This window comes from Portunus trituberculatus, chromosome 47, assembly GCF_017591435.1.
Source record: "Portunus trituberculatus isolate SZX2019 chromosome 47, ASM1759143v1, whole genome shotgun sequence".
In the NCBI taxonomy this organism is placed as follows: Eukaryota; Metazoa; Arthropoda; class Malacostraca; order Decapoda; family Portunidae; genus Portunus; species Portunus trituberculatus.
In genome coordinates, this window is record NC_059301.1 from 31,255,986 (window position 1) to 31,281,355 (window position 25,370).

The following is a 25,370-nucleotide window of genomic DNA, read 5'->3' on the forward strand; positions in this document are numbered from 1 at the left end:
ACGAGACATCCAGACGTTACCCTACAGAACGAGCTCAGAGCTCATTATTTCCGATCTTCGGATAGGCCTGAGACCAGGCACACACCACACACCGGGACAACAAGGTCACAACTCCTTGATTTACATCCCGTACCTACTCACTGCTAGGTGAACAGGGGCTACACGTGAAAGGAGACACACCCAAATATCTCCACCCGGCAGTGGAATCGAACCCCAGTCCTCTGGCTTGTGAAGCCAGTGCTCTAACTACTGAGCTACCGGACCGTGTGTGTGTGTGTGTGTGTGTGTGTGTGTGTGTGTGTGTGTATGTGTTATATTGCAAAAAAATGTCCAGAAAGTTTAGGTATAAGAGAGAGAGAGAGAGAGAGAGAGAGAGAGAGAGAGAGAGAGAGAGAGAGAGAGAGAGAGAGAGAGAGAGAGAGAGAGAGAGAGAGAGAGAGAGAGAGAGAGAGAGAGAGAGAGAGAGAGAGAGAGAGAGAGAGAGAGAGAGAGAGAGAGAGAGAGAGAGAGAAATGTGGGGCCTTAAAGGGAGGAGATAGTATGTGGGAATTAGAAATATGAAAATGGAGGGATGGAAATGAGGCGAACATGGAGTGTGGTTGGGGAAAAGAGATATGGTTAAACTACACGTCACGACTTCTAACCAGTGATATTTACATGCATTAAAATCCCTTTAGGTGACATGTCGCTTGAACTTAAGATAAGGGTAGAAAAGTTGTTTCATCAAGGAGGGAGCCGTCTCTCTGTACGTACCATATACATGCATTGCTATACTAGACTGTTACTATTACTGATACTACCCGAGAGAAACAATAATCGACCACAAACACATTACATACTGCACTCCATTCACTCAAAACAACTTGAACCTTTTCGTGTACCAGTAGGATTTCATCACGTCTTTTGAGGTTGTATGAGAGAATTCTTGTCTAGGCAACAAAATGGCTATATAATAAAAGTCTTACTGAAAGTGCTAATTAAAAAAAAAAAAAAGATTTAAAGTGTTATTTAATGATTAGGGATAAGTGAACTGAAATTTGCTTGCACCTAGTACATTCAATGCACACTCTCATGACACACACCCGCAATGATAAGACCTCCAGGTGTCGACACAAGTAAGCGGAGAGCGACAGGTAACATTGCCACACGCAGGTGGGGCTTCGCAATCTACACCTACGCCTCTCGCTTCGTCCACACGGGCCCACGCCGTTCTGTTCAGCGCAGGGGGAAGAGGCACCGGCCGGCTGGATATTCTCACGTCATCGAGACACCCTGAAGTGATGATATTGAGTGTTCAAGTCTGGGTGTAGTTTGTTTGATGGTGTTTGTTATTTTATTAGATAAGAGATGAATGGAGGTGAACAGTAGTAAAGGAAGGTAATTTTGAGAATGACACTAACTTATGCACTCAAGTCACCATGTGATTTGATTTCGTGATTGTGAATTTGCGAAAAAAATGAAGGTAAAGGCGAGTAGTTTTGAAAGCGACACAACTAATAAAGAGAAACTTAAAACTGCATTCCTCCTCTACAAACCATAATGCCATACAATGTAAATAAAGCTTTGTTTTCGAATAGGTGGAGTTAAGAGGATCATGGAGGGTCAAGGAAACAGATGGAGAAAGATGTCTGAATGAAAGGGAGTGATCTCTTTTCCTATATTTTTTCCCTTCACCTCTAGAATACCTGACTAAACAAACTAGCTTCTGAATCGTCACGAAAAAGGTGAAATAGGGAAGGAGAATGTCTGTATCTCACCCTCGTTAAAGTGATGGTGTTTGATTTTTTTTTTCTCCTATTTCTCCAATTATTGAATACCTAACTAATCTCTGTTGCTTCTTGAAAATTAAAAGAACATCAGGAGAGAACCTAGACCTCACTTCCGTGTAGTAAAAGTAAATTATTCTCTTTCCCAATTTTTCCTCCATGGAATGCCTGACTAATCAAATTCTTAGCTTCTGGAAAGTATCTGAAGGATCAAGTCTGAGTCTTACCGTCGTGGAAGTCTCGTTGGGAAGCAGAAGTGCCGCTGTCCACTTGTCTCGACACTCCACCGATGAGCACCCCGGCTTCGTGGTCCACCTCCAGGAGTTGTCGACCCTTCAGAGACACCGAGGCGTTGTACAGGTCCCCGTCACCGTCGTCAGCCATCACGAAAGTGGCTGACCCGTACCTGAGAAGAAATATGTGGATAGATAGATAGATAGATAGATAGATAGATAGATAGATAGATAGATAGATTGATTGATTGATTGATTGATTGATTGATTGATTGATTGGTTGATTGACTGACAGAGAGAGAGAGAGAGAGAGAGAGAGAGAGAGAGAGAGAGAGAGAGAGAGAGAGAGAGAGAGAGAGAGAGAGAAGCAATCACATAAACAGACAAACAGGCAGACAAAGGGACAGATAAGCATAAAATGAAATGAAATACAGTAAATCCTTCCAAAATTATAATCTTCTTTATTTTCTTCCACTATCCGTACAAATCACTACCTGCAGCTATAGGCTACATCCTATTTGTAGCTTCACCTCACTAAAAACGTCCCCAATAATTGCAACCTATCACCCACAACTCTGGCGGACTTCCTCTCCCTTATTTCTTGTCTATGAACACGATCAGTAATTCCCAAGTGGTGGTGCTCCTCCTTACTCGTGCAAAACTCCTGCACTAAACTGCCTCACTCATCACACCCAGGCGCGCTCCTCCTCTTCCTCCTCCTCCTGCTCCTGCTGCTGTCTGCCATAAGGGAATGCTCTCTCTCTCTCTCTCTCTCTCTCTCTCTCTCTCTCTCTGTCTGTCTGTCTGTCTGTCTGTCTGTCTGTCTCTCTCTCTCTCTCTCTCTCTCTCTCTCTCTCTCTCTCTCTCTCTCTCTCTCTCTCTCTCTCTCTCTCTCTCTCTCTCACACACACACACACACACACACACACACACCGCGTAGTGTAGTGGTTAGCACGCTCGGCTCACAACCAAAAAGGCCCGGGTTCGAATCCCGGGTGCGGCGAGGCAAATAGGCAAGTCTCTTAATGTGTGGCCCCTGTTCACCTAGCAGTAAATAAGTATGGGATGTAACTCGAGGGGTTGTGGCCTCGCTTTCCCGGTGTGTGGAGTGTGTTGTGGTCTCAGTCCTACCCGAAGATCGGTCTATGAGCTCTGAGCTCGCTCCGTAATGGGGAAGGCTGGGTGGGTGACCGGCAGACGACCGTGGTGGTGAAATTACACACTGAGAAGTACATGAGACTACTCGTGCAAGAGCGGAAGAGTTTATAACAGTTTACTAATCTATTTACTACTACTGGTGAACAAGATACATATAGAATAGAGGTAATATTATTCCTAAATACAGAAAAAAACAACAACGTGTGTTATACATGAGTGTATTTCAAAGTTATCCCTTTAACACATACAACAGAATTTCTTTCTATGACGCTGCATGGATGAGCATAGACAATCCAAACACTTTAATAGAATCGAGTAAAGCTTCAGTTGTATAACTCATTCTTGTTACCTTTCCATCAAATCTCTTTTGTGTGCAACTGTTCACCAACGACTTGTGGCGCGATTTTTTGTGTGTGAAAAATCATAAATACTGATAAAATATGAAGCAATAAAGACGGTTGGAACAGTTTTTAATAAAGTCGAGTATAGCTTTTATAGCATAATTCCTCACTGTTACCTTCCTGTTTAATATATTTCGTGTAAACTAGTTCAGCTACAATCCCTGGTGGGTTGTGACTAAAATTCCTAAATATTGAGGAATCATGGAGCAGTTAACCAGTTTTTATTGAAATCGAGTGAAGGTTTAGAGAAGAGATTCATTTTCACCTTCCTTTAAAACGTATTTCAAACTTATTTCTGGCGGGGTGTGGAAGAGACAGCAACCGTATTACAAAAAAAAAAATAAAGGAAAACCATGCGGTGTTCTGCAACGTTCTATTGGCAGAGACGTAAAAGAAAAGAGATAAAAGGAAAAAGAAAAAAAACATTACAAGTCCGATCCGCGCCACCGTCGATGCGCCACTGCTTCGGGGTCACTTGTCAACAAACTCCACAAGGGACATCGGTGGGAAACGCACGCCCAACTTTCCCTTCTCTTGACCTTCCTATGTGTCGCTGCTGCCGATTCCTACGTGATTTTCAGGTTTTGTGCTGATTTGTTTTGTTTTGTTTTGTTTTTAGGTTTGTGATTAATTCGATTCCTCTGTGAGAATGGAAGGTGTGGGTTGATATTCCACTTTTCCCGGTTTACTATTTGATTTATCTATTTATTCATTCACAGTTGTAATCATATGCCCTGATAGATTAGTGTTGATAATGGGCCATTTGTCTATATACCCACACATCATAACTATTTTCCTCTTGTAATGATAACATTTTCAAGATCTTCTGGTGTAGTCGATTACTTTCCCCAGCTTGCTACTTCCATATGCGATGTCACACATGCCGCATGTCACCAGGCTTGCTTTATTCGCCAACCGGTCTCATGACATCCAGATAGCCAGTCATTCAAGAGCTCAGAGGTGTGTATGAGTCTGTGTATATGCGGGTGGGTATATAGGTGTATGTATGTGCTCCTGATTAAAAACAGGTCATTATCTTGATTAGCTCCTCATAAAACTCTGACAATTCATAAAGGAGAATATAATCAATTGGTACTCAGATCATCTGGTACACAAGTCAGTTGATACTCTAGACAGGTGATTATCAAATCAGTTGTTCCCCAAAACCATTTCTCTCAATGCAGTTGGTCCCCAAACTTACTGAGCATCTTTGTTCATTCTCGCTCAGTAAGTCAGTGTACTTACATACCCAAAGAAGTGTGTGTGTGTGTGTGTGTGTGTGTGTGTGTGTGTGTGTGTGTGTGTGTGTGTGTGTGTGTGTGTGTGAGTGAGAGAGAGAGAGAGAGAGAGAGAGAGAGAGAGAGAGAGAGAGAGAGAGAGAGAGAGAGAGAGAGAGAGAGAGAGAGAGAGAGAGAGAGAGAGAGAGAGAGAGAGAGAGAGAGAGAGAGAGAGAGAGAGAGAGAGAGAGAGAGAGAGAGAGAGAGAAACTATTCTAAATGATAAGATCAAAAGTGCTTTTCCAATGGCCATGCTGAATACTCAGCGACAAAATACTTTTTAGCGTCAAGGTTGTTTTCTCCTTTAAATTTTCTAACTTTCACTTAAGTCTCCTCTTATCCTGCGCTTCGTTGAGCTGAATAGTTGTAATGCTTCCAGTCGTTCATCATGCGGCTCATTTCTCAATCTTGAAATTATTCAAGTCACTCTACGCTGGATCTTTTCCAGTTTTTCAGTGTCTTTTCTCTAATATGGTGACCACAACTGCACACTGTATTCAAGCTGAGGACGCACCAGTGAGTTATACAGAGTAAGTATAACCTTTCCAGATCTAAATTGAAAGCTTCCTCCAATTAACCCTTCCAATTTGTTTGCCATGTTCACTGCTCCTGTGCAGTGTTGACTCGCCTTCAGATTTTTGGACACCACAGCAACATCATTTTCACTTTCAACACCGGCCAGAGGCACTTTGTTCATCACGCATTTTGCTTCAACTTTTCAATATTAAAATCCATCTGCCATTTTCTGCCCAGCAAGTTAGTTGGCTAAGGTCACACTGTAGTTCCTGCCATTGTGAGGTGGAGGAGGAGGAGGAGGGAGAAGACGAGGACGACGAGGAGGAGGACGATGACGACGACGACGAAGACAACGACAACGAGAAGGAGGCCCAGGGTGTGTGGCACAGGGAGGCGGGAGGGTGAGGAGAGCAGCCTGCGCCACCCAGGCAGTGAGGTGGTGAGTGTCCCGCGGCCATGTACATGTGCCTCACTGCCGCATGATCAGGTGGAAAGGCTCCTGGAGTTGGCGCTGCAGCAGTCCTCGCCGCAGCGCCGCCATGGCCCGTGCCACCTTGGGGAGGCAGGGGCGGCTGCTCGGCTCCTCACGGGCGCAGCGCTGCCCCAGCCGCCACAGGGGCACCGCCAGCCAGGGCTGGATGCAGTAATTTGCTATCTGCTGCAACAGGAAGCCCAGGATGAACACGTCCCCTGAGGCAAACACGGGCCGCCACGCTCTCACCTCCGGCGCCATCCAGCGACACTCAGCGCCTAACCCTTCCCTGGGGAAATCGTCCTCCTCGCCCGTCTTTATGCTGAAATCCCCGGCGACACGCCCCGCGCGGCACGCCCAACCCAGGTCGATGACGTGCAGCACGGGGCGGTGCACGCCGCCCGAGACTATGATGTTGTCAGCCTTCAGGTCATTGTGCACCACGCCTTGGGTGTGCACCTCCCACAGGCGGCGGCACAGTTGGCCCAGGAAGCGCAGCACGCCCTGCACGGAGCACTGCATCAGGAACTAATCGTACGGCTCGACGACAAACTCCTGGATGATGGTGAGGGGCTGGAAGCCCAGGGCCAGGGGGCGCGGCACGCCCCCAGCCCCACGCAGCTCCAGCATGAGCAGCGCCTCCCGCATCATCGACAGCAGTGCTCCGTCGTGGTGGAACTCCTTCCTCACCACGGGCGCGCCGTCCCACAGCAAAAGCCGCGCACAGCCGTTGCCACCGCTGTCCAGGAACGAGCCGCCGTCCAGGGCGCGCATCTCCTCCTCCCTCAGGAAGGGGATGCGGCGGCCCAGAAAGTCAATGTCGCCTTCCCGAGCCTCCAGCTCCTACCAAATGCGATCCAACATCCAGCAGATCACGGGCAGGACTGCCACCAGGCACAATACGGTCTGCAGGGCACCCCGTGTCCAGGCCACCGCCACGCCCTGCAGGGACTTGTGCCACGCCAGCAGCAGCACCATGACCCACGCCCACAGCATCTTATGGGAGGGTCCCTTGAGCCGACACTTCCCTCGGGGCCCTTGGGGCGGCACTGTCCCGTCGACCTATCTTTAGTACTCAATGACGCCACGCCTCCCTGCAGGAAGCCTGGCGGCACCTGTGCCTCAGTGCCGGGGGCGGCAGGGAAGGCAGTGTCATGGCCTGGCAAGAGTGCTTCACCTTCTGTTCCCAGAGGCATGTCCTCCTGAGGCACGTCCATTACATACGCGTCCTCTAAGGGCTTGTCCTCCAGGAGAGGCGCCGTGCTGCCTGCTCCGGGAACCGTGCCCGCGCCGGCAAGAGCATCGCTCGAGTAGGACAATGCGCGGCCCAGAGCCTTGCTCACCAAGCTGTGCGCGGGCCTCGGGCAGTGCAGTTCGCCAAGAGTCTCTTTCACCGCGACAGGCGGAGGGCTCGGGCAGAGTGGAGCCTCGCTTGGTGCTTGCAGTGCCGGGTCTGGCTCCTGCACACCCCAGCTCAGGTGCACGCCCTCGCTGCTGGAGAGGAGCCGCAGTGTGAGGTGGGCGGATCCGGCCTGCAGGGTTGCCAGCAGGTCTGCCAGTGTGCCCTGCGTGGTCTTCCTCATACCGCGGCTCGTCTGGGCCCGAACCTTGAGGGGCGCACATTCCCTCCTCTCTGACGCTCGGATCACAGTTCATAAGGGCTGATAAGCTTGATATTCAGCCGCCACACACACACACACACACACACACACACACACACACACACACACACACACACACGGGGCGGCGAGGCAAATGGGCAAGCCTCTTAATGTTCACCTAGCAGTAAATAGGTACGGGATGTAACTCGAGGGGTTGTGGCCTCACTTTCCCGGTGTGTGGAGTGTGTTGTGGTCTCAGTCCTACCCGAAGATCAGTCTATGAGCTCTGAGCTCGCTCCGTTATGGGGAAGACTGGCTGGGTGATCAGCAGACGACCGTGGTGAATTACACATACGAGTGTGCATAGTTTTAAAGAAAAATTAGATAAGTGTAGATATGGAGACGGGGCCACACGAGCATAAAGCCCAGGCCCTGTAAAACTACAACTAGGTAAATACAACTAGGTAAATACACACACACACACACACACACACACACACACACACACACACACACACACACACACACACACACACACACACAGAGCGAGAATGAACAAAGATACTCAGTAAGTTTGGGAAGCAACTGACTTGGTCTCAATTAGTTTGGAGACCAACTGACTTGAGACTCTATTAACTTGACGATCATCTGTCTAGAGTACCAATTGACTTGTGGACCAGATGACCTGAAAACCAATCGCTTAGGGACCAATTGACTTGCATGCATGGCTTATAGTTGACTGATTTCCGAGAGTAGAACAGGCACGTGGGAAACACAAGACACTAAAGCCAATAGGTGCGAGATTAACTCCTCATAAAACCCTTGCAATTCATAAGGAGAGGATGAGAGCGCGCATAGGGCAGAGAAGGCATGTGGGAAACGCAAGACATTAAAGGCAAGAGATGTGAGACATTAGTTTATTTATGTAGTATTTGCAAAACTCTAACTTAGTATAAACCTGAGAGATGTGGCTGAAAATATGTTCGTATGTGTGCGTGTCACTTTTTTAACCAAAGAACTGACACTTTTCAATGTTGTCAAAATATTTCAGCAGTGTCCTTTTTTTTTTTCGTGCATTTCATGTATGTGTGGTACCGCCGTGGTACAGTGGAACCATGCGTGCTTTGGGGTCCGAGGGGTCTCCAAGCGCACGGGTTCGAATCCTGTCCACGGTCCGAGTGTAGGTTGGGTTACCTCACTCGAGGCAACGGTTTCCTAGCGGGTGGGCTTTGAGATAGGAGGTACCCAAAAAAGTATCCCCTTTAGCCCATAAATTCCCGTGAAATGCCCACACGGTATAAATATCAGATTAAGAGTTCTCATCCCAATAGTAAGTGGAATTGACCTTTATAATAGGAACATATATTATACGAGTACCAGTCATTCACAGCCATGATACTGAGGTGAAGGACAGACAGGCACATGCAAGGGAAATACAGCGCTACATATATTGCACGACGCACCTAAAACATAGCACAACATGACATGAAAAATTAACCTCTTTAGTGCTTTATTCATCGAGAGAGAGAGAGAGAGAGAGAGAGAGAGAGAGAGAGAGAGAGAGAGAGAATCACACTGGCCAGAGATATCTTTAAAGTTTTCGCTTATATAGTTCATCAATGAGAAAAAAAATGTTCAGTTTTGTTTGCAAAATTTTCGATTAATGATTGTAGAGTTGAGAGGAAAAATTAACATAGAACACATAAAACAAAAGACATAAATGTAGAAATCACCACAAATGAAAGAAATAGGAAACAGAGGGTGGAAAAAATCGGTGAGAGAGAGAGAGAGAGAGAGAGAGAGAGAGAGAGAGAGAGAGAGAGAGAGAGAGAGATAATATACGTAGAAAATAACTCTATCTTTCCTTAAGCTATAAAATTATTCAGTAGACAGCAGTAGATAAACACACACAAGCTACATAATTACTTAAGAGACTGTCAGAGAAAAATAAGCCCTCAAAATATTATTTCAACCTACGGATTTATTTAGCTAAAGAAAAGAAAAGGAAAGTGACCGCGAAGAGAAAAAAAGTAAGACCGAAAAGTTTAGGATTATAAAGGAACGAGAACAGCTGGGTCAATTTGAGAGAGAGAGAGAGAGAGAGAGAGAGAGAGAGAGAGAGAGAGAGAGAGAGAGAGAGAGAGAGAGAGAGATTAAGAAGTGAAAGCATCCCTTGATATCCTTGAAAGCTATGTATTACATCATAGTACTTAGAATAGAATAGAGACGTAGTTGTACTGATAGGAATGTAAGTATTTATTAATTTTTCCCTTTTTGTTGTAAGATGTGTTGTGGCCAAGGATGACAAAACTGATGAAATGATAGAAGGAAAAAAAAAAAAAAGAATAGAGAAAGAGGAAAGAAAAAAAAAAAAGTAAAGCGTCAATCCCTCGAGACAAAAATGCGAATACAAGTTCAGAAGTACCTGGAGAGTAAGTCTTTTGAAACGTCCCGCTTGAAACAGCACAGACGACTTTTTTTAAGAGAGAGAAAAAGAAGAGTGAAAAGTTGACTAAAGGCACCAGTTCCTAAGACAACAATTCAAAGACAAGACCAAGAATACCTGGAGTGTCTTGGAATCTCCTTCTTGAAACAACAAAACAGAAGAGCAGATGTAATTTTAGGAGAGAAAAAGAAAGAATAAGCTCGCTAAAGATGACAGCCACGAAGGAAAAAAATTCGAAGACAAGTCCACAATTACCTGAAAAAGTGAGTGTCTTGTAACTTCACTCTCTTGAAATAAAACAGCAGATGTGAATTTAAGATTTTAGTTAGCACAGTTGCATTTATTCCCTACCTGGCAGCGTGCAGTCTGTGCCACCGCCCGTCTGTCAGCTGCACGTGGGCCAGACATAGCGTCCGGGGCGGGGCAGGATGCAGCTGTAACAACACACAGGCTCGCCCACCCGCCAGCTGCAGCCCAAACCGATCGCCGCCACCCTCGGAAGACAACACCACTAAGTCCCCGTCCGCCTTACGTGTTCTGAACCTGCAATGTGTAGGTAAAAGATGGACAGGGGAAAAATATACATTAAGTTAGGTTAAGTTTGGTCAGGTCAGGTCTATTTCTCTATCCATTTATCTATCTACTTATAGCTATTTTTCTATCCATCTATCAGTGTCACCATCTATCCACATACTACACATCTATCCGTTTGTATGTTTTTTTATGTCAATGTGTGTGTGTGTGTGTGTGTGTGTGTGTGTGTGTGTGTGTGTGTGTGTGTGTGTGTGTGTGTGTGTGTGTGTGCGTGTTAGGTTTTCATCATCTATTTTATCCAATACCAATCACCGGCCCTCCCTACCCATCCACCCAACCCCCAAATAAAAAAAAATAAAAAAACACACAAAACACAAAACTGGACATTCTCGATTCACATTTCACATTTTGTTTTCCCAGCGACAATATTTGCAATGCACCACTTCGTTGACCCTCAGTGACGTTGCCTGCAGCAGTTTCTGTCAGGACAGAGATGCCTCAGTCCCGAGTGTGTCAATACTGGCGCTGATGCAGTTGGGAGGAGTCGATAACAAGCATCTATCACTTCCCCGTAAAATAAAGGAAGCTGAGGAAGAAACTACACAACCACACGCATATGCATCATCTTTACTAATGGGAAAAAACTCTCTTGACTGGTGACTTGAGCAGCGGAAGATTAATACTATGGTAATTCTAGCGATTATAAACAGAAAACGGACTCTGGTGAAAAGAAAATATTTATTACTCATCGACTCATAACAGATTTGCGTCTTATCTATATAAGGACTGACTAAGAACAACAGAAAACTTGAGAAAAGGCTCATTGGAGATGCCACTCCCCAAAGGGAAATCAACAGTATTATGGAAAAATAACGAAATAAAGTGAGATACACAAAGATGCAATCCTCTTTGTTTCGTATTCTTAAATCCTTTGTTCTCTCATAACGACTGCGTGTTTATGGAGGCCACAGAAAACATCAGTCAGATTCTTATGACGACTTCTGTCTCATTAACCATGCATTGGCTTGTTGAATTATAGCTAGAATAATTAAAATATCCTTGAAAAATACGAAAAGTTCCTCGAGAGTTTGTCGATTATCAGCCACTCAAAGCCACAGAAGGGTTTGAGATGGTAAGCCTAGCTTGGCTTGCCTAAACCTTTTTCAACAACTGCCATTCTAAGGGGTATATTCTGAAACATTTCTCCGCCGCACCTCAACTACATTTAAAAGGTTTTGTTAAAGTGACATAGGTCTTTAAGGGTGTTCTTCTGATTTTGGTGAAATATTAACAGGATTTTTGTGTTATTTAAAGGAGAAACACTCTTGAGAACAAAGCTAATAATACGCATAGCCTTTGAAAATAATCGTTTCTGAATAAGGGATTCAAGTGTTTTAAGGTATATTTCTAACAGTTTTGGTAACAGATTAACAAATTTTCTACATTTTTAACAGCAAACATTCTTGAGCACCTGGCTAATAATCCCTGTGATCTTTGAAAATAGCTACTTCTGTAGAGAGAAATAAGACAAAATATTTGGAAATGAGACCTGTAGCTTGGCGTGCTGTACCTGAGGCTGATGGACGTAGTGTAGCCGAGCGGCGAGAAGGACAGGGCGAGCCGGACAAAACTGTGGAGGTGGAAGGTGGATGCAGTGGTGGGCGTTGAACAGTCTGCTCCAGCCCACCCGGACTCACACTCACACCTCGCCGTGCCCGCCTCCATCTGACACCTGGAGGAAGAACACGTGAGAAAACACACACACACACACACACACACACACACACACACACACACACACACACACACACATCAAGGCGTATCTATACTCCTACAGGAAGATAATTACAGAAGATTCATTGCTGTTGATTTTTTTTTTGTAAAGTAAGGAAAATAGCGCAGTTTTACGTACGAATATTGCCTCCCACCAATACAAAAAAAATATGCTCTATCATATCACTGCTTATTACTTATGTATGCATCGTCAAGTCTTACAAAATCGTCTATCGCTGCTATTACTACTACAACAAAAGCAGCTGTAACAACAACATCTACTATATATTACTACTATTGTTATTACTACTACTATTACCACTATCACTATTACTATTACAACTACTACTACTACTACTATCACTACTACTGCTACTACAACAATTACCACTACTACTAGAATCATAATGCAAGAAACGCCAACAGATTGAAACAAAAAGAGGTAGGAATAACATGCAACAGCACGAATGAAAAAAAAAAAAAATGGTGGCAGGAAAGCAAATAAAAAGAATAAACGAAGGAGAAAGCATATCAACATAGAAGCAGGTATGGACCAAGAATACAATAAACCATCAAAACATGACAGCTATGAAAGAATGAGGATAAAACAATGATGATAAAAACAAATACTAAGGACGCAAAAAACTATCATGCAACACTAACACTACTACTACGTACATACTAACACCACCACCACAATCACGACCACAGTAACACACCTGCCGTAGGTTCCACAGTAAGGGCTGTTCGCGGGGCATTCGGCAGCAGCACACCCAGGGACACTGCCACTACTGAGGACACCCGCACCGAGGTCCCTAAGCTGCAGGAGGCGTTGAAGGTGGGGAGAAGGGGAGTGGGAAGGAAGATAATAAGTAACGCATGAAGGAAAAATGCTGGACGTGCAGAAGAGAACGAGGCTATTAAGAAAAGTTTTACGGCAGAGTGATAAATTATCCATCCAGAAGGTGTGTGTGTGTGTGTGTGTGTGTGTGTGTGTGTGTGTGTGTGTGTGTGTGTGTGTGTGTGGGTGGATGGGGGGGAAGTGGTATGCGTGAGTGGATGGATGTGGGTGTGGGTATGGAGGGATAGGGTGTGGTGAATAAAGGAGCTCTCTCTCTCTCTCTCTCTCTCTCTCTCTCTCTCTCTCTCTCTCTCTCTCTCTCTCTCTCTCTCTCTCTCTCTCTCTCTCTCTCTCTCTCTCTCTCTCTCTCTTACACACACACACTCACACACACACGGGTGGAGATATTTGGGTGTGTCTCCTTTCACGTGTAGCCCCTGTTCACCTAGCAGTGAGTATGTACGGGATGTAAATCGAGGAGTTGTGACCTTGTTGTCCCGGTGTGTGGTGTGTGCCTGGTCTCAGGCCTATCCGAAGATCGGAAATAATGAGCTCTGAGCTCGTTCCGTAGGGTAACGTCTGGCTGTCTCGTCAGAGACTGCAGCAGATCAAACAGTGAAACACACATGGGGGAGGGAAGAGGGTAAGTGATGTGTGCAAACAGTACACATACAATTAAAGAAAATATGATAATTAACCATTAAAAAGATTGCACATTATGAGCTTAACCATCCGGCAAACACACACACACACACACACACACACACACACACACACACACATCGCGTAGTGTAGTGGTTAGCACGCTCGACTCACAATCGAGAGGCCCGGGTTCGAGTCCCGGTAAGCGGCGAGGCTAATGGGCAAGCCTCTTAATGTGTGGCCCCTTGTTCACCGAGGTGAATTACACACACACACACACACACACACACACACACACACACACACACACATATTAGTCTATCGTACTCTCCGGCGTACTCTAAACATCACAGGAAGCAGGCAGGCAGGCAGGCAGACGGGCAGACTGGTATACTGGACGGTTCCGGACAGTCCATACGGGGCAGAGAGCGCAGGGCCTCCCTTTACCCTGCTAAGTGGCCTTCTGTTATTATTCATTCCAAACTCGGTGAGGGATCAACAGCGCGCCTCTCCAGCACCTCTGAATTTACCTCCTTCCCTCGCTTGGTGTGTAATAAATACGTCCTTTGGGAGCGAGGGGACTACGGGACCTCAGTAAGTTTGTGCCGCGTCCATCACTCGGGAAAGAAGCTCCAGTTTTCATGATTTGCCTGCTTGGTGATTTTCTTTTTAAGTGTGTGTGTCTGCTTTGTATGTTTTCCAAGTCTCCATAGGGTGATTTCAGGGAGTAAATTTATGATGTATCGGGATAATTTCCTTTTCCTCTCTTCGTAGTTAGTTTTATATATGGAGTAGTATATGTTGTATTTATATATAGATACAGTCGGCTCCCTACTTGATGAAGCAATTTTCGTACTTGTATTTCTAACTTAAGTGACGTCTTTTTTTTTTTTTTCAGGGCAATTATCATTGGTTAGAGTTACCTCTGAAGTGTCGCTTTCTTCTTCTCCCACTCCACATCCCTCTTCCCGTATCTATCTATCTATTTATCTGTTCATACATCCATCCATCCTTCTATCTATGTATGTATGTATGTATCTAGCTATCTATCTATCTATCCATCTATCTATCTATTTATCTATATCTATCTATCTATATATCTGTCTGTCTGTCTGTCTGTCTATCTATCTATCTATCTATCTATCTATCTATCTATCTATCTATCTATCTATCTATCTATCTATCTATCTATCTATCTATCTATATATATATATATATATATATATATATATATATATATATATATATATATATATATATATATATATATATATATATATATATATATATAGATAGATAGATATAGATAGATATAGATAGATAGATAGATAGATAGATAGATAGACAAACAGATAGATAGATAGATAGATAGATAGATAGATAGATAGACAGACAGACAGACAGATATATATATATATATATATATATATATATATATATATATATATATATATATATATATATATATATATATATATATATATATATATATATATATATATATATATATATATATATATATATATATATATATATATATATATATATATATATATATATATATATATATATATATATATATATATATATATATATATATATATATATATATATATATATATATATATATATATATATATATATATATATATATATATATATATATATATATATATATATATATATATATATATATATATATATATATATATATATATATATATATATATATATATATATATATATATATATATATATATAGAGAGAGAGAGAGAGAGAGAGAGAGAGAGAGAGAGAGAGAGAGAGAGAGAGAGAGAGAGAGAGAGAGAGAGAGAGAGAGAGAGAGAGAGAGAGAGAGAGAGAGAGAAGGATGTGTTTCAATGGTGGTGATAGGTAGAGGGTGTGAGAAATGTACAATGAAGGGAAGGAGGTGTGGCGTATATATGGTTTACACGTTGGGACTTCTAATCTATGAAATCTACCTATTCATATCTATTAAATTGACATGTCGCTCCAGCAGAAAATATGAGTAGGAAGGTTGTTTCATTAATTATTGAGGCGTCAGTACAGTTATCGGTATAAATCGTTAGAGAATGATCTCTCTCTCTCTCTCTCTCTCTCTCTCTCTCTCTCTCTCTCTCTCTCTCTCCTACAGTACGGAATACTCAGCAATGGTTTGTACCCTCCTACTGCAGAGCCGGAAGATTGCTACAAATGCCATGCTCTTGGCCATTTCCTCCAAATATAATTCACTAACAGTAACACAGTGATCACTGCAAACCTCTCTTATATCTACTACTATCGTAATTCTTAGCTATCCATTCTTCACACGTCGCCACACACATCTCTCCACTCACACAATTGTTCTTACTTTATGAGATTGCCTTCTTTCCGCGTACTCACTGCACAAGACATGCTACTTTCTCTCTGCCATGTTCTTTTCAAGAGTTAACCAGTATTATCAATCATTCATTCCTTTTAGTGGTAAACTCTGGACCTTCATGCCTGCTTCTGGTTCCCCCCCCTATGACAAACTTTCTAGAGAGGCTTCAACACACTTTATAATAGTCCAATTCTGCATAATCTGTTTTAGCTCATTCCATTAAGTGTTGGTTGTAGCTACCTCTGTGTGCCTCTCTCTCTCTCTCTCTCTCTCTCTCTCTCTCTCTCTCTCTCTCTCTCTCTCTCTCTCTCTCTCTCTCTCTCTCTCTCTCTCTCTCTCTCTCTCTCTCTCTCTCTCTCTCTCTCTCTCTCTCTCTCTCTCTCTCTCTCTCTCTCTCTATATATATATATATATATATATATATATATATATATATATATATATATATATATATATATATATATATATATATATATATATATATATATATATATATATATATATATATATATATATATATATATATATATATATATATATATATATATATATATATATATCTGTTGCCCTTGGCCAGATTCTCTCTTACATTGAGAAAAAGAAGAAAAAAACGCTGACCTCTCCATTCACTCGTAGGTTCCTGACACAACCTTTCAGTGGCAGCGCTCTGATAGGTTCCGGCCAGCCATAGGTATCGTGTGAGGGCGCGGGATGGGCCATGCCTCCCACCTGCAGGGGCCGTTGGTAGTTGAGTGTGCGGGCAGTGGGCGGGAGTCTGGCGGCACCGCGACAAGTGTGCGCGTCAGGGGGCACGGGCGGCGGCGGTCTGGTGGTGGGGTCGTCTGTCACCTTCATGGAGGCACCGTGTATGCTGCTGCCAGAACACAAGTCCACTACCATCTCCACCAGCTGGAAGAACGGGATGTGTATATACTGTTAAGGAGCTTTGAAAGAACGGAAGTTTTAAAGACAATAAGGAGCTTAAAAGGGAGATTAAGAGTTTTAAGGGATAATAAGGAACTTGATAAAAATCAGGACCTTTAAAAGATTATTTAGGAGCTTCGAAAGAAAAATAAGAGTTTTGAAAGAAGGAAAGGAGCTTTAAAAGAAATCTGCTGAATTTTAAAAGATTACAATGGGACGGCGCGCGCTTTAGGGGTTGAGGGGTCCCAAGGCACCACGAGTTGGAATTCTGACCAAGGTCCGAGGAAAGAAAGGGCAGCCAATCGGAGTAACGGTTCCCAAATTCCACATCCAGTGTTCTTCCATAGGAGGCACTGTCCTGGCCCTGACAGACTAGTAAAGCCGGACGTTAAGCCGGAAACAAGGGAGTTTAAAAGAGATTACATAGATCTAAAAGAAAAGGTGCTTCAAAAGAAAAAAAAATGGAGAAGCATAATAGATAGAAATAGGCAGGGTTTTCTTTCATTTTTTCTTTTCTTTTACAAAGACTGCCAGCGTATAGGTCTGATGACTTCATGCAGCTTCCCGAGGCTTCTTATATTACAGTAGAGGTAAAATTTTTATGAGGATTCTTTAGTACCGAAAGTTTAAAAAAAAAATCTGGCTTACATACAGAAACGAACACTACTTTTCCATTATGACACCTGTTTGTCGACTCTATTTGATTTTTACTGCAGCCACCGAAATATTCATATTACTCCATTATTCCTATTGCTTTCGCTGATGTCTTTTGAAAGTATTCACTAAACATTCGATATAAAGATAGCACTATTACACTCAAGAAAAGCCATAAAAGTCAAAGCTTTGATTAAGACGAGCATCCTTACTTCATCCTTCCAAATGACGTCTAGTCTATGCCAGGTGGAGTCTGCTAGGGAGTAGGAAGCGGTGAGAGCGAGGGTGACAGGACCGCCACCCAGATCCAGCATGAGGAAGGGCCGGCCACACCTCAGCTCTAGCAGCAGCACTTCCCTTGATGCACTGCCGGGGGGCGGGGGTTCGGCCAGGCCCAGATGGTCAGGGCCTGAATAGAGCAGGGTGGCGTTCTGCGAAGTGGTGAGTACCTCCAGTGAGATGTGGACCTCAGGGCAGGGCGGGATGGAGGCCACCCACGTCCAGCTGCCGATAGACTCGTCCCCTTGGAAGTGGCGCATGAGAACCTTGCAGGTGGGGGAGGCGGTGTGCAGTGGACACGCGCACCTGGCGGCGATATCACCAAACAACAGAGATGACTCACGAGAAGAAAAGAAAAACAGATACATATTGCAGGAAGAAAATATGGATATGCAGTTTCTGAATATAATACAGAGAGAGAGAGAGAGAGAGAGAGAGAGAGAGAGAGAGAGAGAGAGAGAGAGAGAGAGAGAGAGAGAGAGAGAGAGAGAGAGAGAGAGAGAGAGAGAGAGAGAGAGAGAGAGAGAGAGAGAGAGAGAGAGAGAGAGAGAGAGAGAGAGAGAGAGACAGAGAGACAGACAGACAGACAGACAGACAGACAGACAGAGACAGACAGACAGACAGACAGACAGACAGACAGACAGACAGACAGACAGACAGACAGACAGACAGACAGACAGACAGACAGACAAACACAAACACAAACACAAACACAAACACACACACACACACACACACACACACACACACACACACACACACACACACACACACACACACACACCATCTCCTTACCTTACTCCCTCTGAAGTAGGAAAGCAGCGGCCGCCGTTCAGACAGGTGCGGGACGTGCAGGTGTGGGTGGGCGGCGGGGGTCTAGTGGCACACCGGTCACACCTGCCCCCGCACCGACACCCACATCCAAACCTCATTCTGGGACCCACCACGGCCGTCGACTCTGCATCCACCACGGAGTAACCCTCACGCCCCGCCTCACAAGACTCCAGTGGGGCTGCCGTGGTGGATGTGGCGTTCTCAGCCTCACCTCCGCACTCCCCCACGCCTACCTCCACCACGTCCACACCCAAAAGATGACTCAGCTGCAAGGATCAAGCTGAACTGTATAAACCTAATACGTAAAGGGAATGCAAACTTGAAAGTATAAAGTTTACAGAACAGAAAAATGGTACACAGATTTGCTATACGTAATGGTGACAGAGAGTAGCACAGTAATAGTTTGAATTCTCAATATTAGCATGAATAGATAAAGAGAAGGAATACAACAGAGATGCATTACGTTGCATTATTGGAGGTTATAGGAATGTTTCAAGGGATTTCCATGGTCCTAGTGTTAGTATCACAAAAGACTCAAGTTTCATCAATGAAAAAGCAGAAACACATGAGAACTCGACCGTGTTACTAATCACGGATTCCGAACTCAAAACATTCCTGATAAGAGAACAAAGAAAGCGAGCTCGTGATCTTTTCCAATGACATTTTAACACTTCAGTTTCAACTCCTGAATATAAAACACGAATACAAACTTGTTCAAAGCCTTTCTGCCATCGTTTCCTTTTGGTGAAGTCCATGAAAATGGTCAAATGGTTTGACTGGTTAACGAGGAAACAAATGAGGATGACCGCAGAACCAAATAAATACTTCTTAACACTTACAAATCACTCCTTTCTTAATGTATCACTTTCAAGCTTGTGTTAAACATTGTCCACTTGCTCTTAACATGCTTACAAACTCCCACACATGAAGTACAGTCTGTATAACTTTATTCCTTCTCATTCCAGCAGTACGTTAAAGTTCAATTTATATGTTAATTACTGCCCTTTGTCACCCTCTCCTACATCTCGCATACCAGTGTGGCCTCCGCTGGTTCCCTCAGCTCCACGACAGCTCACGCCAAAGTTAATCATCTCATCACTGGTTTCATCCTTTTTTGCGATTACGTCTTCTGTTAATATTCAAGGCAAGGTAAAAAATGTTTGTGCTGACACACGCCAAGAAATAAAAGAGGGATTAGGAAGTTCATTTTGTTTCTCTCCTCTGAAATACTGAGGTACATAAGAGGCGATAGCGCAACAGTAACTCAATAACTGTGTAGCAAATAGTAGAGGTAAGGGTTTAGCAATGAAAGGAACAAATATTTCCATTCTTCTTCTTCTTCTTCTTCTTCTTCTTCTTCTTCTTGGTCTTCAACTGGAGCTCCATATAACTTGCACTCTTTCTTACCTGTCTGTATCGACTTGGCACAGTTTTATCACTAGCCATGGACAACAAAACCTTAATTTCTCTCTCTCTCTCTCTCTCTCTCTCTCTCTCTCTCTCTCTCTCTCTCGTTAGATCTGTAGCTGGAATAGAACATAAATAATGGGTTTTAAGCTTGAGAAATTCAGGTTTAGGAGAGAAATGGGAAGAAATTGGTTTTCAAGCAGAGTGGTTGATGAGAGGAACAGACTCAGTGGTCGTGTGTAATCAGGGGTGAGTCAATAGGGAGCTTTAAAAGAAGATTAGATAAGTTTATGGATGGGGATCATAGATGGAATTAGGTAACTTTAATCATACAAGGACTGCCACATGTAGGCCTGGCGGCCTCTTGCAGCTTCCCTCTTTTCTTATGTTCCTGGTCTTATGTTCTTTTCTCTCTCTCTCTCTCTCTCTCTCTCTCTCTCTCTCTCTCTCTCTCTCTCTCTCTCTCTCTCTCTCTTTGAGTGTTGGCTCTCTACTAAGGGAAAAGCGTCAGCCAAAATTACGGAGAGAGAGAGAGAGAGAGAGAGAGAGAGAGAGAGAGAGAGAGAGAGAGAGAGAGAGAGAGAGAGAGAGAGAGAGAGAGAGAGAGAGAGAGAGAGAGAGAGAGAGAGAGAGAGAGAGAGAGAGAGAGAGAGAGAGAGAGAGAGAGAGAGAGAGAGAGAGAGAGAGAGAGAGAGAGAGAGAGAGAGAGATTGTCTTCACCCATGCAAGCCTGGCATTACTGACTGACTGGCTGGGTGGTTGGTTGGGTGGCTTGGTGACAGAATAGGGATGAGAGGAAGTACAAAGCCTTCTGCAGCGAGGCCGCAGGAGGAGGGGAGGCATGCAGTTAGCAAGATCAGTAGAACAGTTAGCATGAAAATAGCGATAAAAAAATAGAAAGAGATGCAACATTTTGGCGATGAGAAAGAGGCTAAAGACAGTTAGTCAGAGGAGGAGAGTTGATGAGACGAAAAGCTTTTGATTTCACCCTATCTAGTAAATCTGTGTGACTGGAACCGCCCCAAATATACGAAGAGTTCTCCATACAGGCCCTTATATAGAGTAAGCAGTTGGAGGGGCGAGAAAAACTGGCGGAGACTTCATAAAAGCTGTTTTAGCAAGAGATGAGATATGAAGTTTCGAGTTAAGATTATGAGTAAAGGACAGACCGAGGATATTCAGTGTTGAAGAGGGAGACAGTTGAACGTCACTGAAGAAGAGGGGGATAGTTGTCTGGAAGGTTGTGTCGAACTGATAGATGGAGAAATCGAGTTTTAGAGGCACTGAAAACTACTAAGTTTTCTCTGCCCCAATCAGAAATCTTTTGCGTGATCTGTTGACTTCCTGAAGGGATGGTCGTCTCTGAAAGGACGTGGAAAGATGTAGGGTGGTATCATCAGCGTAGGAGTAGATATGGCAAGAAGTTTCGGTAAGAAGGTTATTAATGAATAATAGAAAGAGAGTGGGTGATAGGACAGAACCCTGAGAAACACCACTGTTAATAGATTTAGGAGAAGAACAGTGGCTGTCTACCACTGCTGCAATAGAACGGTCGGAAAGGAAACTTGAGATAAAGTTGCAGAGAGAAGGATAGAAACCGTAGGAGGGCAGTTTTGAAATCAAAGCTTTATGCCAGACTATCAAAAGCTTTTGATATGTCTAACGCAACAGCAAAAGTTTCACCGAAATCTCTAAAAGAGAATGACCAAGACTCAGTAAGGAAAGCCAGAAGATCACCAGTAGAGCGACCTTGACGGAAGCCATACTGGCGATCAGACAGAAGATTGTGAAGTGACAGATGTTTGAGAATCTTCCTATTCAGGATAGATTAAAAACTTTAGACAAGCAAGAGATTAAAGCTATAGGACGGTAGTTTGAGGGTTAGAACGGTCACCCTTTTTAGGAACAGGCTGAATGTAGGCAAACTTCCAACAGGAAGGAAAGGTAGAAGTCGATAGACAAAGTTGGAAGAGTTTGGCCAAGCAAGGTGCAAGCACGGAAGCACAGTTTTTGAGAACAATAGGAGGGACCCCATCAGGTCCATAAGCCTTCCGAGGGTTTAGGCCAGCGAGGGCATGGAAAACATCATTACGAAGAATTTTAATTGTAGACATGAAATAGTCAGAGGAGGAGGAGAGGAGGACAAGCCCAGAATCATCCAAAGTGGAGTTGTGAGCAAAGGTTTGAGAGAAGAGTTCAGCTTTAGAGACAGAAGAGATGGCAGTGGTGCCATCAGGATGAAATAAAGGAGGAAAGATGAAGAAGTGAAGTTATTTGAGATGTTTTTGGCTAGATGCCAGAAGTCACGAGGGAGTTTGAGTTTGAAAGATTTTGACATTTTCTATTTATGAAAGAGTGTTTGGCAAGTTGAAGAACAGACTTGGCATGATTCCGGGCAGAGATATAAAGTGCATGAGATTCAGGAGATGGAAGGCTCAAGTACCTTTTGTGGGCAACCTCTCTATCATGTATAGCACGAGAACAGGCTGAGTTAAACCAAGGTTTAGAAGGTTTAGGTTGAGAAAAGAATGAGGAATGTACGCCTCCATGCCAGACACTATCACCTCTGTTATGCGTTCAGCACAAAGAGATGGGTCTCTGACACGGAAGCAGTAATCATTCCAGGAAAATCAGCATAATACCTCCTCAGGTCCCCCAACTGGCAGAGGCAAAACGCCAGAGGCACCTTCGCTTTGGGGGATCCTGTGGAGGGATTGGAGAAATAGGACAAGATACAGAAATGAGATTGTGATCGGAGGAGCCCAACGGAGATGAAAGGGTGACAGCATAAGCAGAAGGGTTAGAGGTGAGGAAGAGATCAAGAATGTTGGGCGTGTCTCCAAGACGGTCAGGAATACGAGTAGGGTGTTGCACCAGTTGCTCTAGGTCATGGAGGATAGCAAAGTTGAAGGCTAGTTCACCAGGGTGGTCAGTGAAGGGAGAGGAAAGCCAAAGCTGGTGGTGAACATTGAAATCTCCAAGAATGGAAATCTCAGCGAAAGGGTAGAGGGACAGAATGTGCTCCACTTTGGAAGTTAAATAGTCGAAGAAATTTACTATAGTCAGAAGAGTTAGGGAGAGATAAACAGCACAGATGAATTTAGTTAGAGAGTGACTGTTGAGTCGAAGCCAGATGGTGGAAAACGCGGAAGATTCAAGAGCGTGGGCACGAAAGCAAGTTAAGTCGTTGCGTACATAGACGCAACATCCAGCTTTGGAACGAAAATGAGAATAGAGAAAGTAGGAGGGAACAGAGAAGGGGCTACTGTCAGTTGCCTCAGACAGCTGTGTTTCGGTGAGGAAAAGAAGATAAGGTTAGGTAGAGGAGAGGTGGTGTTCCACAGATTGAAAATTAGATCTAAGGCCGCGAATGTTGCAGAAGTTAATGTAAAAAAAGTTGAGGGAGGTGTCAAGGCATTTGTGGTCGTCAACAGAGAGTGTCCGACCTGGGGACATTTTGGTCCCTCCCAGAAGGGGACTCCGAGGCATGGTTTGGAGTACCCATTTTTCTTTTAAATTTTGATTTTCAAGTGAAGTGTGTGTGTGGTAAGGGCATGTAGTTTTGTGTGAAGAAGGAGAATTGTCTTTAGAGGGCAGGCTGTGACTGCCCCCTTGAGTTGTGAGACACAAAGGGAAACGTTCAGCGAGATCACAACTAGCTTTAATGGAAGGTTCACAGCATCCCCTGAACTAGTGCTATTAGAACTCGCTGGAAATAAGTTATCGATTTGGTAGGTGTCTACTACCTCCTCCAAACTTGTCACTCTTTAGTGACGATATAAGAAGTAAAATGTTACTTTTCACATCCCTACTTCAAATTCTCCACTTTCATAACAATTTCTACGTCACTGTTTCATTGCAAACGCCTGCCTGCACTCCTCTACCATAACCATATTCAGCTTTTCAATTGTGCCATAGTCTGAACCTCACAGTTCTGCACCGTGACTGATCTTTATTAATTTCCACCTTTACCAACATGTACAGTAGACGCCATGCAAAAATTCAGCTTTTCTCTCTTTTATTTATTTATTCATTTTTATCTCTGATGGACGCCTCGTGACCCGTGTAGCTTATATGAAATCTGCTTCCATATTGAGTATTTTTCATGTTCTTCTACATTTCATAAAGGTGAGTCAGTGTACGAGTATAATATTTGCTATTCTACATATCTCTCATTGACATCTTCTCTCCTTTTAGATTGGATAGAGGTATTGACTAGATTGAATGAAATTATTATGCCACTGCGTCGGATAACCATTAAAAAAGCGATACTTGGAAAGTAGATTGTCAGTCACTTACAAGGTCATCTATAGTTTGCTCCTGTTGTCGTGTGTTATGGTTACGTGCGGGCGGGCGCGCGCGTGCACACACACACACACACACACACACACACACACACACACACACACACACACACACACACACACACACTGAGAAATAGAAAAGAGACATAGAAATAGTGAAAAATTTTGGCAAGCGCAGGTGTTCAAGTGAGGACGATGAGGCAAGTCACAATAGCGTTCGTTATCCACCCTCCTATATCTCCAACACTTTGAAGAGAGGAGCATCAAGGAACCTCTAAAACTAGACCAACCGACCCTTCCGTGCCTTTCTGTACAGACTTCCATGGAGTGGCAATTAAACTTTTTTCGTAGCTCTTTTTTCATCTCTGTGTAGTGGTTGGCTAGCCTGTGATGTAAGTAAGAAGTATATAATAATAGAAACAAGGTAAAAAGTCAAGAGGATGAAATGAAGGGCTTGTTAGACTTATGTAAGAAAGGTAATGTTCGCGTTGAATGTTCGTGTCTGTAAGTTGTCTCGGCAGCTGATTTGAGGTTTCAGGTTTAAGAACATATGGAAGATGCGGGCAGTCGTCAAGTGTTCATGTGGCATAAGTTGAGTCCATTGATATATGGTTTGTATGTTATGCCATCCTGTTGTGTGTGTGTGTGTGTGTGTGTGTGTGTGTGTGTGTGTGTGTGTGTGTGTGTGTGTGTGTGTGTGTGTGTGTGTGTGTCAAACAAACTATCGGCAACTATTACGACTATAGTTACGATATGTCAAAAATGTTTCTCCATCTGACAATTCAACTATTGCTATCTCTTATTTTTTTCTCTGTTTTTTACCGTGAGTCTTTTTAGGTGTGTTTTCATGATCCTGATGAAAGTTCAACAAAAATTCTGTGTTATATATCGATAAAATACCCAGGAGAACTTGATTACTTGTTTT

The 25,370-nt window shown here is 43.7% G+C and overlaps 1 protein-coding gene across 1 annotated transcript in view; it reads right to left on the bottom strand.

Moving 5' to 3' along the window:
• The window catches only part of LOC123520833 (putative neural-cadherin 2), a 241,129-nt gene that overhangs the window by 8,062 nt on the left and 207,697 nt on the right, over positions 1-25,370 (bottom strand). The window contains exons 18-25 of the mRNA XM_045283469.1: positions 18,696-19,000; positions 17,834-18,206; positions 16,662-16,952; positions 12,897-12,997; positions 11,975-12,136; positions 10,222-10,413; positions 1,994-2,172; positions 1,083-1,272 (exon numbers count right to left, since the gene is read on the bottom strand). Coding sequence (XP_045139404.1) covers positions 1,083-1,272; positions 1,994-2,172; positions 10,222-10,413; positions 11,975-12,136; positions 12,897-12,997; positions 16,662-16,952; positions 17,834-18,206; positions 18,696-19,000 — 1,793 coding nt within the window. The remainder of the gene's footprint in view (positions 1-1,082; positions 1,273-1,993; positions 2,173-10,221; positions 10,414-11,974; positions 12,137-12,896; positions 12,998-16,661; positions 16,953-17,833; positions 18,207-18,695; positions 19,001-25,370) is intronic.